The 15,524-nt window shown below is 39.6% G+C and overlaps 1 protein-coding gene across 2 annotated transcripts in view; it reads right to left on the bottom strand.

The window, feature by feature from the left end:
- The window catches only part of RpA-70 (replication protein A 70), an 82,247-nt gene that overhangs the window by 42,767 nt on the left and 23,956 nt on the right, over window positions 1-15,524 (bottom strand). For both annotated transcript variants that reach the window (XM_067108820.1, XM_067108819.1), the window contains exons 6-8: window positions 9,384-9,546; window positions 8,839-8,943; window positions 3,940-4,036 (exon numbers count right to left, since the gene is read on the bottom strand). In XM_067108820.1, coding sequence (XP_066964921.1) covers window positions 3,940-4,036; window positions 8,839-8,943; window positions 9,384-9,546 — 365 coding nt within the window. The remainder of the gene's footprint in view (window positions 1-3,939; window positions 4,037-8,838; window positions 8,944-9,383; window positions 9,547-15,524) is intronic.

A 15,524-nucleotide genomic window follows, 5' to 3' on the forward strand; every position in this document is an offset into this window, starting at 1 on the left:
GCCATTCCAAAATATTACTAATTATTATGGCAATTATTATTATTATATTCAGTAGATGAAACCTATTCATGAGAAACAAGCCCACAGGGGCCACTGACTTGAAATTCAAGCTTCCAAAGAATATGGTGTTCATCAGGAAGAAGTAAGAGGAAGTAAAGGAAAATACAGAAAGAGATCCCACCTATTAAAAAAGAAACAAATTGATAAATAGAAAAATAGATAAAATGCATAAAAATGCAAGAGGAATAGTATTAGGGTAGTAATGCATTGCATTTTTGCTTAAACTTCTGAAGTTCCAATCGCACGACATCCTCTGGCACAATACCAGAGATTACAGTTAATGATTTTGTCATTCAGTGTTAGCTGAAATTAGAGCAGTTAAAAAATATTTTACTCTTAATAGTTTACAGCATTCCTCCTAACATAAACGTGATCAAGTGATGCAGCAGCGAATGTGTAATCAATTCTATGACTGTGTGACAACACTTGAATTTAGTCCCTCACCCAGACCTCTCTCACAACAGACTAACTCCTTTTCTATTTATTACTCTCCCCTTTATCATAAACAGAATTTACAGATGTTCCAGCTATTGTCAAGTCTGCAAATTTGTTGGCACTTCCAATCACTGCATCATTGAGATGGACATGTCTGTCAATTAGTATATTCCTAATTCCACCACTGGAAAAGCAGTGGCTGTAATCTAAGAATCAATTGGGATCGCATTACTGAAGGTTATCAGGCACTTAATATTTCAGATGCTATATTAGATCTTGACACAAAAATAACAGTAATAGCACAAGTATAAAGGTAATAACCTAAAATAGTAATAGCAAAAAATAATAGTAATAACCTTGCCTGAGGGTACAATCAGGCCTTTTTCCTCTTTTCTGTTCACCTTCCTGTTATTTCAAAGTGTGTAGGACAGGCTGATGACAAAGCAAAGGCTGCTTGGTGGATTATCAGGAGTGCCCCTTCGTCTTTACCTAATCTTTTCCATCTGAGCTTGTTATAATTTCTAAATCCGTCCTGACTGTCCCCCTCCAGTTGTGGCAAACCTGGCAGGTTTATTATTTCCCTTCCAAGGTTTACTGAACCCACCTTATCACACTTTTTTAAACAGAACTTTTGTAAATAATGTAAATGTAAATATTGGCATTGTTGATGGTATTATTATTAATTGTTCTGTTGATTTTTACAATGTTACTGTTGCTACAAGTCTATTGTTAAGAGCTTTGCTATTGATTCTTTGTTGTCAATTTTAATTCTTTCGGGAGACAATGAGGTGAACCCTGGGCCTGTTACTTAATACCGTATAGTAAGAAAAACTACCAAGTACTTTATTCAAATATTCAGGGCTTAAGGTCAAATTTTCTTGATCTCCAAAACTGTGGCCATAACTACAATTTGATGTTTTTATCCGAGACACTTGTAAGAGTAGTAACAAGTCAAAAGGCTGAGTTTTTAATTCTAGGGTTTGATGGTCCTGACTTTATCGTCGCAACATCCCACATGCGCAAGGCATGGCTGTACACACTAAGTCTGGATTACCTATTTATCGTCAGAAAAATTTGGAGTATAGTTGTCATGAAGTTCTTTGTTTTAAAATTTTCAGTAAGCTCTACAATGTTTACATATTTACCGTCTACCACAATCCACATACTGACGATTCTATATGTGACTCTCTTGGAAAGGATTAACATGGCTCAGTCACAGGATTCAAAAACTTCACTTGTTACTTGTGGAGATTGTAATGCAAAGCAAGGCGAGTGGCTATATTAAAATTCCACACATCAACATGGCTGGTCTGTTTGAGTTCTGTGTATTCTCCAATTCTGTCTGGCTAATTGAGGAACCCACACATATTTCTGGTAAATAGAATAGACCTCTTATTCACAGATGTTCCAGCTATTGTCAAGTCTGCAAATTTGTTGGCACTTCCAATCACTGCATCATTGAGATGGACATGTCTGTCAATTAGTATATTCCTAATTCCACCACTGGAAAAGCAGTGGCTGTAATCTAAGAATCAATTGGGATCGCATTATTGAAGGTTGTCAGGCACTTAATATTTCAGATGCTATATTAGATCTTGATCCTAAGTAGTTAAATGAAATGCTGATGGCTACTTTAATACGGTTATGTCCCTAGAAAGGTCATAAAATTCAGGACAAATGACCAGCCATAGTTTGATGATCATGTAGATAAGCTTACCATGACAAACAGATCAAATTCAACTCATGAAGATGGAATCGTTGACATGAAATTTACACCATTTTTGTTGAGTCTTGCTGTTGTTAATAGAACTTACCATACAGCCAAGAGAAATTACAAGAATTCTTTGAAGAGGAAACTTGAAGGAATTTCTCAGCCTCATCTGTGGTGGGCCAAATTGGCATCATCTATCTTTGAGTCAAGCTCGTCTTCCATTCCTCCACTACTAACAGATGTTGGTAGATTGGTTTACTGGCCCTAGGGAAAACGCTGAACTGCTTCACGAAGCTTTGAAGCTAAGCAGTCAGCTGAAGATGTCCCTCTTCCTGATACTTGTCATCCTGAACATATTTTTACAAAATTTGCAGTTTGCTCTAGAGATATTAAGAAAATTCTTGATACTCTTGATAGCTGGGGTGAAGAAGAGCCTGATAGTCTCTTCCTTTGTTTTTTATCCAGTATAACAAAAACACTTTTGATTAGCAGCTCTCAAAACAGATTTTCCACCCCATCCTCCCCTTCAGGTGGATGGGACTCTGCTGAATGAGTCTGAAGCTTTAACTATTATAGGTGTAACTCTTGACTCACATCTTACTTTTACGAAACATCTAATAAAACTTTCAGCAAATGCCGTACAAAAGTTAGGCATTGTTCGTGAGCCCTCATATGTTCGTAAGAATGATGAAAATCAATGCAACCTTTTTTAGGCCATTTGTCCCACCTTTACTAGAATACTGCTCTTCGGTGTCGATGTCCGCTTCTGCCAGAGATTTATCCTTTTTAGATAGAGTGTTTCATACTAATAAGTTTCTGTTTCCTAATACTGTATTAACAATTATGACTTGCTCATCAATTTTTCATAAGTTGTGTTTAAACAGAAATCTTTCACATTCATAATTGATTCCTGATCCCCTTTTCCTGCTGAGAGCAACCAGATTTGCTGAACAGCAGCACCAATATGCAGTAAATGAGCCTCGCTGTCGAACTGTGTAACAGCCTCACTGAGGATGTTGTGCAATAAGAACTTTAGAAGTTCAATATGCAATGCAGTACTACCCAAATAAAATGTATTTTAATAATGTACAGATTTTCATTTATTCATTTATTAATTTGTTAATTTAACTGTTTTTCTAATAACTAATCTCCTCTTTCTGTATTTCCCACTGCCTTCTGTTTCTTTTGAATGAACACCATATTCTTTGGAAGCTTGAATTTCATCAACGGCCCTTATGGGCTTGTTCCATATGAATAGGGTCCATCTGAATAATAAAAATAAGAATGGTCAAGTGCAGCATATTTTGGAATTTTGAATTGTAATTTTTGCGATTTCTCCAATTAAGTAAAGTAATGATAATTTAAAAGATTACCAAAATTTAATTGAAAAAAAAAAACAACTTTAATGGTAACAAGAATCAAGTGCAGCATGTGTTAGAATTTTGAACTTTGTAATTTTGTATATTTCTCAGGGAAATCAAAGTAATGACGCTTCATAATAGGCTACCAAATGTCACTGCAAATTTTAACTACTGAAAATGTCACCATAATTTACACATTATATAAAAATGACTATCAAAATACTACACATGCTTTCAAAATCTTTCTATGACAACTACATGCCATATTAATAGACCCTGAAACTGTCATTAGTCAAAATTCCTTTGTGCTAAGGCAAAAGTACTTCTGGTGAACAGCAGCTTTGGAAAATCAACTTATTACAAATTACTCACCAATAACAGAGTCCTTTGCAACTTTGTCTAACTGATCCAAGGGCACAAAAGAGTACTGCATAGATGGAATAGAAGTGTTCTCATGACATGGCATAACCTGAAATTTATGGATATGTAGTTTTATGTAAACATGATTAAATCTTTCATACAATACCATTACTTATTATTAGCCTTTACAGATGCCACGAATAGTCACAGATTCTTTAGTCTCTGTTTAAAGAGGGGAAACTGTAGTCAACCAGTAAGGCACATAAGCTGGGGGATCCCAAAGTGCACCTAGCAACATCACTATCATTCCCTGTACTGTCTGAGCTATGAGGTCTGAGAAATAAACAAGGTTGGGAGACAGAAGTCTAATTATAGGTAATGGGTTAACCAAAAAAATTAATTTTCTCTTACAAAAATTAAACCAGTTCCATTCTAAAACCATTACCAGTAGTCCAAGATGGAGATCCGATCTCATTTTAACGTTTCAGGTGTTGAAGGTTCTCAATCCCTTGTCCAAAATCATTGGGGCAAGCTGTGTTTCAGTTTCGGGATTTTTTCAGATTTCAGAACTGAAGGCTGCTCCTAAATACACATTTCAATAATAACATTCCATAAAACTGAAAAATACACAGCACCAAAAAGAACCCGTCATTTGCGTAATCACGTATCATATGATCTCATTTATCATGCAATTGTTAAAATTGTCCCAAAATATGATTTCATTACATATAATATCATTGTATAGTGAGAGATGTATTTTCATTAGATTACATGCAGATATGCTCAATGTGCAGGCTTCTTTTTAGTAGATTATACCAGGCTAGGCTTCCTATGCCGTCTCATTTTCAACAGATTTGACCGATGAGGTTTATGTAAGTTAGCTTTTAACTAATTAATATGGCCAGGCGCAAAAGTTCAGTATGTTAAGCGTGATTCATCATACACTCAACCACGCTTACCAAATTTGTGGCTTGTGTAAGAATTCATTACAATTTCATACACTTAACAACCACTTGCTAATGCATGCAAAACACTGGAATATACAACAGCAAGTACTGACAAACAACAGAATCAAAACACAACTGTCTGCTAATGTTAGTTAACATAACTAACACACATTTACTAAGAGTTGCATTACAGTTGTCAAATTGTTAAAAACTTTCTTATTTTCAAAGCAATTCCATAAATAAATATAAAATACATTTTTATTCATCTGTCATGCAATGGAGAAGGTGTTAAGAAGGTATACTACTAAGTTTAAGCAGCAGCTTATAACTGTGGCTGAAGAAACGAATATTAAGCAGGCTGCAAAATGTTTTGGAGGCAAAAGCAACATCTGAAACTGGCAAAATCATACAACTTCATTTAATTGTCTGTTTATATTATAAATAAAGTAGTTGTATTTTGTAAACCCAACTTTGATAATTTAGAAAAGAAAAGTATCTCTGGATTAATTTTCATTCAGCAACTAAAGACAGTAATGATGTCAGTAAAATGCAATCAGCTGAAGATTTTAACCCTTAAGGGATGGGCTAAATATATATCATGCACACCCCAAGACCAGGCAAACTTTAAGGTTGACCAATTTAAGAATTATTGGCACTGTAACGGTGCTTACAGCGCCGTAACTTGATGTTGCATCAAGTTACAGGGCTGTAAGCGCCGTTAACTTGATGCCTGTTCTTGCTGTTAGTGCCGTCAAGAGCGTATACAGTGCCGTAACTTGATGCAACATCAAGTTATGGCACTGTAACGCCGTTACCAACACTGAAAAAGCGCCCTAAGATCGTATCGCTGTTAAGTTAAGGACGCACTGTATTTACAACCTTGTGTGGGGCCTCTTTTACAAGACATAAATTTTACCAAGTTATTCATGTTTTTTTCTAATTTATTTTATTTTGTAAAATTATAATTACAGCTCACACAATATCATAATAGATAACAATTTCTGAGTACAGTATATTTGTTGTAAAATTTCTACAAGATTTACTGAGGTATACATGTTTTTCCTAATATTTCTTGTTTTTTCATGTTTTTCATAATATTTCTTTGCAAAATTACAATTATAGCTCACATACCATTATAAAAGATAAGAACTAAAACCTACAGCAATCCCTGGGTATATTTATGAGCATTAAAAAGATGTCATGGGAGAGAGAGGGGTAAAACATTCCCCCATCAAGTCAAGAAGCATACTGACTCCCTCTGTCTGAGCTGAGCTGGTCTACTGTTGCTATTAGTCATTTATAAGCCATTGAAGTGCTACAAACCTTTTTCCCGCTAAAAGATCCAAATCGTATGGTGTGTAATATTAACACTCATAAGAGTTCTCTCGTCCATCACCCAAAATCTGTTATAGGATACTCATATGATGCTTCCCATCCATTAAGGGTTAAGAATGTAAACGGAACCAGAATGCAAATGACACATGATTACTGTTTATATCTTGTAATACAATAATATGACAATAATACATGCAATATTATTGGATACAGTAAAACAAGTTTTATTAGAATTATCATTTTCTCAATACAACTATTACTTGACTTTTGCTAATGGATATCTGTCAGTGCAACAACCTAAGAGGGGCAATAGTCTCTCTCTCTCTCTCTCTCTCCATTTCACTGACCACAATACCTATGACGATGCTCTATCCTCCACTAAAAAATTCTGGTTTTAGAATTCCAGATGAAGGATTGTAACCCTATACAAACATAAACACCCAATTCAACAAACAGCTGATTACTGTTGTCATTTACCATACATATTAATTTATCAGGTTGTTAAAACTTGCTGATTCTCAGTAGTGGATTCCAGTAAAAATAAAATACATTTTAATTCATCCTTCTCACACAGGAGTTCTTGAGAAAGAATACCAGTAAATTAAAGCTGGAGGTTATAGCCAAGGCTGAATAAAACTAGTAACGTATAGGCTGCAACATATTTTGGAACAGGCAAAAGCGATGTCTGGAACTGGCAAAATTGCACTTACTGCTTTTACAATCAAGTAATGTGCTTTGTTAATTTACAAGAAAAAGTATCTCCGAATTATGTGTCTTCTGGCAACTACAGTAATGGCAATGAAGATGTCGATAGTACTCAATCAGAGGTGGTTTTGAGAAAGTAAACAATATCAAATGCAAATGGAGCACCATCACAATGTTTATACTGTATTCTGTAATAACAATATGATGATAATACATGCAACAAATTATAAATGGATACAGCAAGCAAAACAACTTTTATATAAATCATTATTATAAATATGGTTGTACTGTTTGACTTTTGCAAAATTATTACTTTTCTTGAAAATTTTTTTCGTTTTTTAGAGCTTTTTCGTTTTTAGAATTATGAATAAGATCGTAAACATGTATGAGGTCTCTAGGTCATTTTTTAAAGGGTTTATTGGATGAGTTTTTTTTTTTACTTAATTCATATGTATTGGAATGGATTAACATTGGGCAATGTGTTTATTACATTTACTAATGTAATGAAAAATAGTTCAAATCTTGAGACAATTTCTATGGACTATGTGAAGGAAATTAAGAATGGATTGAAAATAATCTTTACATACAATCATCATCTCTAGCACAGTGTGATGGAAAGGGCCTCTGTGAAATTCCACCAATAATCTCTTAACAGTGCTTTGTTCTCCAATAATCTCCAGCCTCCTTTCTCATCTAAGTAGGTCTAGGTCCTCCAAGTCTTTTGGTGCCCACTAGAACTCAGCTGACCCTCCCCAGGGGTGTTGCAAAGAGCATCTCCATCACCATCTCCCTTTCACCAATATCTCATCTACAAATGGAACTTCTGTAACTTCTCTTATGGTATCCCTTGGTGAATACCTGCCCTCATACTCTGCTTTTTGTAGATTTATATGAGTCCTATCTCTTAGTTATACCGTACTACATAAGCTCTGCAAATTTGTGGTGACTTGCTTGAAACAGCATCATCATCATATTCTAAATATGTTAGGTACCTATCATGACTCCAATCTATTTTGTTGGCTGAGTCGGTTGAGCTTTAGACCGTCATTCGATGGGCCGGAGTTCAATTCCCACAGGCTGATGAAGAAGTTAGAGGAATTTATTTCTGGTGATAGAAATTCATTTCTCGCTATAATGTGGTTCGATTCCACAATAAGCTGTAGGTCACGTTGCTAAGTAACCAATTGGTTCTTAGCCACGTAAAATAAGTCTAATCCTTCGGGCCAGCCCTAGGAGAGCTGTTAATCAGCTCAGTGGTCTGGTTAAACTAAGGTATACTTAACCTATAGCTTCTCTTCCAATTTTGACCACTCTTTTTATTATGAACTATAAAGAGACGGGCAAACAGCACAGGTGAAATATCATCATTTTGTAGCACTCCTGCCATAACACCTCCAGCAACATTACCATGAATCTACTTCACTCAACGATACTCTGGTCTGTGGACACTCAAATGCCTTCATGTAATTAAGTCATCAGAAAGAATTTTTCAATTCCATTCAAATAACAGATCTGTGTAACTCTTACCTTTTCTAAAACCTTGTTCATCTATAAGCTTTTTATCAATTTCTTTCCCCAAGCTATATATAAAATAAAAAAAAAATACAAGGGTGGCACTGCATACCTTTCAAGATGCAGTTTCTTGCATTTAGCTTTCAACAACCACTCTAACCATTCCAAAACAGAATAAAAACATTCCTGTTACTATCAATATCTTGTTACCAACACTCCCAAGACTTCATACTAAAAAAATTCAGAAATATGTAAGATACTACAATAGACAATTTGGTGAGATGTAACCTTTGCAATTACTGTTCTGCTGTGTGAAATGTGAGACTAAAATTATTCATTTCATACACATAAACAGAACAAACGTTTCAGTTAAAGCACACAGTACTCATCTGCACACAGAAATGACACTTACCTCAGTCATCTTATTCAGTGTCAGCTCATAATCATTATTGAGATTTGAGTACTGTTTGTTGGCAGTCTTCAGAGTTCCACCAGTAATGTAATAAACATTGTTTATCTGAAAAGAAATTATGTTGTAAACAGTACTAGTAAGATTTAAACCACAAATAATTTAATACATTTTCAAAATTGCACAATAATAATTTTCAAGTATTAAAACTACTTCTGACCGTTATGTCAATTAAGCTGATTTTAGCAAAATGTAAAACTGTGGGAATAAATGGATGTGAAAATGTAACCAGTAAACGAAAAGACAGAATACGAATTTCATGTACCCTAATTATCAAAATTAATTCCTGTAACTTTCATGAACATATGAACCCAAGTGTTAATACATTTGCCAGAAAATATACAGGCACGCAATTTACACATCTACAAGATTGCAATATGTTTCTGAAGACAATTTAATTTTCAATATGTTTTACTCTCCTGGTGATTCCCGGTCTCTTGTGATTATCATCAAAATTCTTAAAACCAACTAATAAATTTCTTGTTTACCTCTATCATATCATAGAACTTGTCTAACTGTTCATTGAAAGCAGTGGCTCTTATTTCTCCAGATTCATCAAGAAGATCCATACTGAAGAGTTTGCCTTCACCTCTTGAGTTAGACCACGTTCTAATTCCTGACTTGTTAGTGACTCGAGCACAAATAGTCCACCTGGCAGAAAGGACAAAATCTTAAATAATTATTCTTTTATAAATACAAAATGAATTTTTATAATAAAATAAAGCTTTATAGACACTTAATATATAATTAAAATGCTTTCGTTTCCCTTGCACGGCAGCTTAAAAAATTTAAAAATTCGCAGATAATGCTTCAAAGTTAGGTGCAGGTGGCTGGTTTCGCCCACTAACGGGAATCTCAGGAACTCTAGCAAAGGAGCTCATTCTGTTACTGCCATACGTCCATCGGAGGGGAGGAGGGAGGGCTCTGATTATTTAATTACTTGGTAAGTATACATAAAACTTTATTTTATTATAAAAATGTCATTTTTATATATGGAACTTACCAAGTAATTAAAATGCTGATTCCACCACTGACAGGAGGTGGGAAACGAGGACATATTCTGCTCCAAAACATTAATTCATGTAATGAATTTGAAATTATAACAAGTTGCTAGCATTGAAAAATGACATTTTTATGATAAAATGATGTTTCATTATACTTACCAAAACACTGTAAAAGCTTTTATCTCTTTAAAATCGACATGTCCGAGATATAAATTTTCAAACTTTGTTTGGAATGCTGATACAATTGACGGAGACCCAACCCCACCGGATGCCGGTGGGGTAGTGGCAGGAGACATACCCATAAACAGGTCAGTTTCATTCTCGGTATACACAATTAGTGAAAACCTGAGATAACGCCTCCCCTGCGGGAGGAGGAGGTTTTGCGTTACAGTGTTTTGGTAAGTATAATGAAACATCATTTTATCATAAAAATGTCATTTTCATTATAATGACTTACCAAAACACTGTAAAAGCTGATTCCACATTTAAGGTGGAAGGGCAGGGGATGAGGTACCAGTTATTGAAAGGTTACACACACAAAAAAAAAAGAAAAGGAACAAACTCTAACCATGGGTATCTTATGGATCCCCACCAACAAAAGGGCAGGTGTCACCTTACCTGGTAGATGGGCTTTTGCAGGAGGTACTGCTGCTGGTTGAAGCTCCATTACCTGCAGAGGCATTGGGCGTAAGCACTGCTAGCCACTCTGCTCCATAACAACCCAAATAGTCAGGAAGTACACCACTGACTAAGACAAGGGGTGACTTCCTTTGCTCTTGCCCTGAGCAATTGGAAAGCAACCAGACTGAAAAACGGGTCTCACCGCCTAACCTAAAAACAGTTAAAAACATCCCCTTCCCTATACCCTCAGCAGCTCAAACTAGAATGGAGGGTACTCCAGGTGAACTGAGCACCCCAGCTTCCCATTAACTCAGCAACCATAAAACCACAGGGGAAGGAAAGATAAAGAACCTACCCCCAGTGTGTTCCCCTAAAACCAAGCCTGCTATAGATACGGGACCTAACGCAAACAGGTCCTGATACGCAACTTCAACCTCCTAAGGTAGTGAGATGCAAACACCAACTTCGACCTCCAGAAGGTGCTCTGTGTGATCTGCAAAAGTGACTTATTATGACGGAAAACCACTGAAGTTGCTATTGAGCGCACTTTGAATGTGAGACTTGACTAGGCGTCGTCCTCTTCATTGATGTGTCCTGTGAGCCTCTAAGATGAGTTCCTTGACGAAGAAAGCCAGGGCATTCTTGGATAAAGGTTTGGTTGGATCTTTCACTGAACACCACAGGTTAGAGGAACGTCCTCTGATGCTGGCCGTTCTGGCTAAGTAAGTGTTGATAGCTCTAACAGGGCACAAAGAAGCCTCCAATTCTTGAGGGCCCGCCACTTCGGAGAGGTTCTGAATGGTAAAGGAACAAGGCCACGGGTTGGAAGGAGACTTGTTCTTGGCCAGAAAATTCAAGATGAATGAGCAAACAGCATTACCTTGTGAAAAACCCACTTCCTTGTCAATGGCTTGTATTTCACTAACCCTCTTTGCCTTTGCTAAAGTAACCAGAAAAAGGGATTTCTTAGTGAGGTCTCTAAGAGAAAGATCTTTTAAAGGTTCAGTACCTTGGAGACATCAACCACCTCAAAACTACATCTAAATTCCAGGCAAGGGCAGGTTTTGGGGTCTTAGCTGTGTCTAAGGACTTGAGGAGGTCTGACAAGTCTCGGTTATTTGATAGGTCTAACCCCTCTATGGTAGAAGACAGAGGACAGCATAGCTCTGTAGCCCTTGATGGTTGATGGCATCAATTTTCTTGAATCTCTCAAATAAATGAAAAAATCGGCAAGTTGAGTTATAGATGTCGAAGAAGAGGAGATACTATTTTTTCTACACCAGTTCCTGAAGACTGTCCACTTGGATTGGTATAATTTGCTAAAGGAGTCCCTTCTGCACCTCGCAATAGCCTCTGCAGCCTTGCTTGAAAAACCTCGCACTCTGATGAGCTTCCTGACAGTCTGAAGCCTGTCAGAGCGAGAGTGGACAATCCCTGGTGGAACTTCATTAGGTGGGGTTGTCTGAGAAGAGACTTCTTTTGAGGGAGAAGCCTTGGGAAGTCTATCAGGAGATCTAGCAGGTCCGGGAACCACTCCTTCCTTGGCCAGAACGGGGCAACGAGGATCAGTTCGACCTTCTGATGGAATTTCACTTTGTTTATCACTTGCCTGATGAGCCCGAAAGGAGGGAAGGCATAGGCAAACAGGTTAGTCCAGTCTAGGAGCATGGCGTCCACCAAGTGAGTCAGTGGGTCTGGAACTGGTGAGCAGAACACTGGGAGACGATGGTTCTTGGAGGTAGCAAAAGAGATCTATCATGGGGAGTGCCCCACAGATTCCACAGATCTAGGCACACTTGTGGGTGCAGGGTCCACTCCGTAGGAAGAGTCTGGTTCCGACGGCTGAGTTGGTCCGCCAGGGCGTTCAGCTTTCCTGCAAAACCGAGGGAACAGGGCCACCCTGTTGCTGTCCGCCCACAGAAGAAGGTCCCTCGCAGCTTTGAACAGGGAGAAGGAATGGGTACCTCCCTGTTTCGGATGTAGGCTAGAGCCGTCGAGTTGATCAGCGTGAACAGCAACTGCTTGGCCTGAGACGTGGGTCGAAAAGTCCTTGAAAGCGAGGTGAATGGCCAACAGTTCCTTGACATTGATGTGGAGCTTCTTCTGTTCGGTCCGACCAAACTCCTGACATCCTGAGGTTGGCTAGATGTGCTCCCCACCCAACATTGGATGCGTCTGAGAACATCTGCAGAGATGGTTGTCTTGGGAGGAGATCTAGACCCTCCGAAAGCCTTTCTGGAGAGAAGATGCCTCTTGATGTCGGGGGAATGTTGAAGACCGTGGAGTCCGTTTGGGTCCTTCTGTCCCAAGAGCCCTGAGGAAAAACTGTAAGGGTCTCATGTGCAGACGGCCTAACCTTAAAATTGCTCCACTGACGACAGAGTTCCCAGGAGAGCCATCCACTGACAGGCGGAGCAACTGTCCAGGAGGAGAAACTTCTCCACCGTCTGAAGGCAGGAGGAGACCCTTTTGGGAGACAGAAAAGCCCGAAAAGCTAGACTGTCCAGAGTCATCCCCAAATAAAGAATCCTCTGTGAAGGAACTAAGCTCGACTTTTCCGTGTTTATCAGAAACCCTAAGTCCCGAGCTAACCTTAGGGTTCTGTGAAGGTCCTCCATGCAGCGGTCCCTTGATGATGAACGGAGTAGCCAGTCGTCTAGGTACAAGATCCTAACTCCCTCCAGGTGGAGCCAATGACCTATCGGGGTGAGAATCCTGGTGAAGACTTGCGGGGCTGTCGACAGGCCAAAGCAGAGGGCCCGGAACTGGTAAACTCTGTCCTTGAAAACAAAGCGAAGATACCTCCTGGAGTCCTGATGTACTGGAATGTGGAAATAGGCATCTTCCATGTCGAGGGTCACCATCCAATTCCCCGAGTTAGTGCCTGAAGAACTGAGCGGTTCATTTCCATGGAAAACTTGGTTTTCACTAAGTACAGATTGAGAGCACTTACGTTGAGAACTGGCCTCCAACCCCTGATGACTTGGGGACTACAAACAGGCAGTTGTAGAAACCTGGGGTTGATACGTCCTGCACTACTTCAATGACCGTTTTCCTAAGAGAGACTGGACTTCTGTCTCTAGGGCTGAAAAACTTGACTGAGCCTCCTGAGTATGCTGTCAAGGAAATGGGAGAATTGGAGAGAGAAGGAGGTTAGTCGAACGGAAGGCAGTAGCCTAGCTGGAGCACTTGAATCACCCACTGATCTGCACCTCTGTCTCTCCATTCCTCCCAAAAGAGAGACTGAGTCTGTCCCCACCGGCGCATGGAGGACAGGGATCCTACTTACTGGTATGGACGACCTTGTGGCTTTAGAGGAGAACTTGTGACCCTGGAGTTGGAGCAGGACCTTGAGTAAGGTTTGGACCTGGAGTTACGAAACGGATGCCTGTTAAGAGGAGATACCATCTTGGTCAAAGGAGCGGGAGCAGGCCTCGGTCCAATGGAAGACATAGACAGGATGTGTGACGTTGCCCTCTTACCCATGGCTGGCAGGACGTCTTTCACTACTGCTTCTGGGAAAAGGCCCTCCTTGTCAAAACGGTGCGAACATCAACGCTGTTCTCTGCGAAGAAGTCACAGCCTTAGATAAGAAAGAGCACCAAGTTTCCCTCTTCTTCAGAGTGGCCATGGCGAAGAGGGAGGAAATTTCGCCTGCTGCATCATGGATAGCAATATCGGTGCAGGAAAGGAACCCCTTGATTTTCTCCAAGATGTCTTCTGCGACATTAGCCTGCTCCACCTGTTTAAAAATAGCTCCCATTGACCAATCGATAAAACTGACAATCTCTAGGAGCTTGAAGAGGTTCCTGGAAAAATGTTCTACATCTACATCTAGAAAAGAAAGGTCTTGGCTGCCTCAATGAAATGCGTCTTGAGGGGTCCACAAGGGAGCCAAAGTCCCCTTGTGCTGAAATTGCAGATCCCAGTGAAGGAGAAGTTCCTGTGCTGTAATAATTTTGCCTCCTTTTCGACAGCTTTGAAGGAGGGTGCAAAAGACAACTTACCCGAGGACCTCTTAGCTTCCAACCACGCCTCTACCTCTTTTAATGCTTTCTTGGAGGCGGTGGAGAGTACCAACTTGGGAAGTGAAGTGGCAGGACCTTGTTTTCCCAGAGCAACGTGGAAGTCGGAGAAGAGGGGGCTGTCGGCTGAAAATGTTGAGGGTACGACTTCAGCAGAAAGCTGAGTAGAGAAGCGTAATGAGAAGAAGGCCCCGATTCACCTGGACCTTCCCTTCACCAGAAAGAATCGGTTCCATGCCCAGACCGTCCAGGAGTTGAGGAGGAACAACTTCTTTATCCCAGGAATACCAAGGACTTTGCGGACTACCTTTTCTAGCTTCTCTTCCAACAGAATAGACTCCTGGGAAGGTGAGGATGTAGCCAAAGGAGCAGACACTTCCTGTGTAGGAGGAGGAGGAAGAGGCCAGGCACTTGAGGTAGAACTTCCTGGAGAGGGCTAGGCCTCTTGACTGACTTAGGTGACCTGGGAGGAAGTGTCTGAAATGTATTTTCTTGATCGGATCCCCACGCTGAGCAACCAGGTGTAGGGCTGGCTGTCCTTTTCTTGAAGAGTTTAGTAACCATAGGGCAGGAATTATCAGAAGATTGCCTCTTTAAGGGTCGAGAGGTCATGATCCCACTTGCGATGACGAGGAGGGGGGATCCAAGAGCTGGAATATGAAGAGACTGAAGATGAACTGCTGCTACTCTCACCTGAAGAACTTAACCTTAGGGAGTGCCGTTTCGACTGCGAACGCCTTGACGAAGATTCTGGGGACACCATCCTGCGATCGTCGATGTCAAGAAGAGTGGCGAAGGAGAAGACACGAACTTGCAAGTCGATGGATCACTTTCACGTCTCCCTGAAGCTTTTCAACGCTCAACGAGAGTCAAGCTTACGTACTTTCACCACCAGGACTAAGGCTTTCCTGTGCCTTAGAGGACGAGCCTGCTCGTGGGCAATAATTTCTGACCTTTTCGCCAGCGCTGGACTGTCTTC

Source organism: Macrobrachium rosenbergii, chromosome 9 (genome assembly GCF_040412425.1).
Source record: "Macrobrachium rosenbergii isolate ZJJX-2024 chromosome 9, ASM4041242v1, whole genome shotgun sequence".
Taxonomy (NCBI): Eukaryota; Metazoa; Arthropoda; class Malacostraca; order Decapoda; family Palaemonidae; genus Macrobrachium; species Macrobrachium rosenbergii.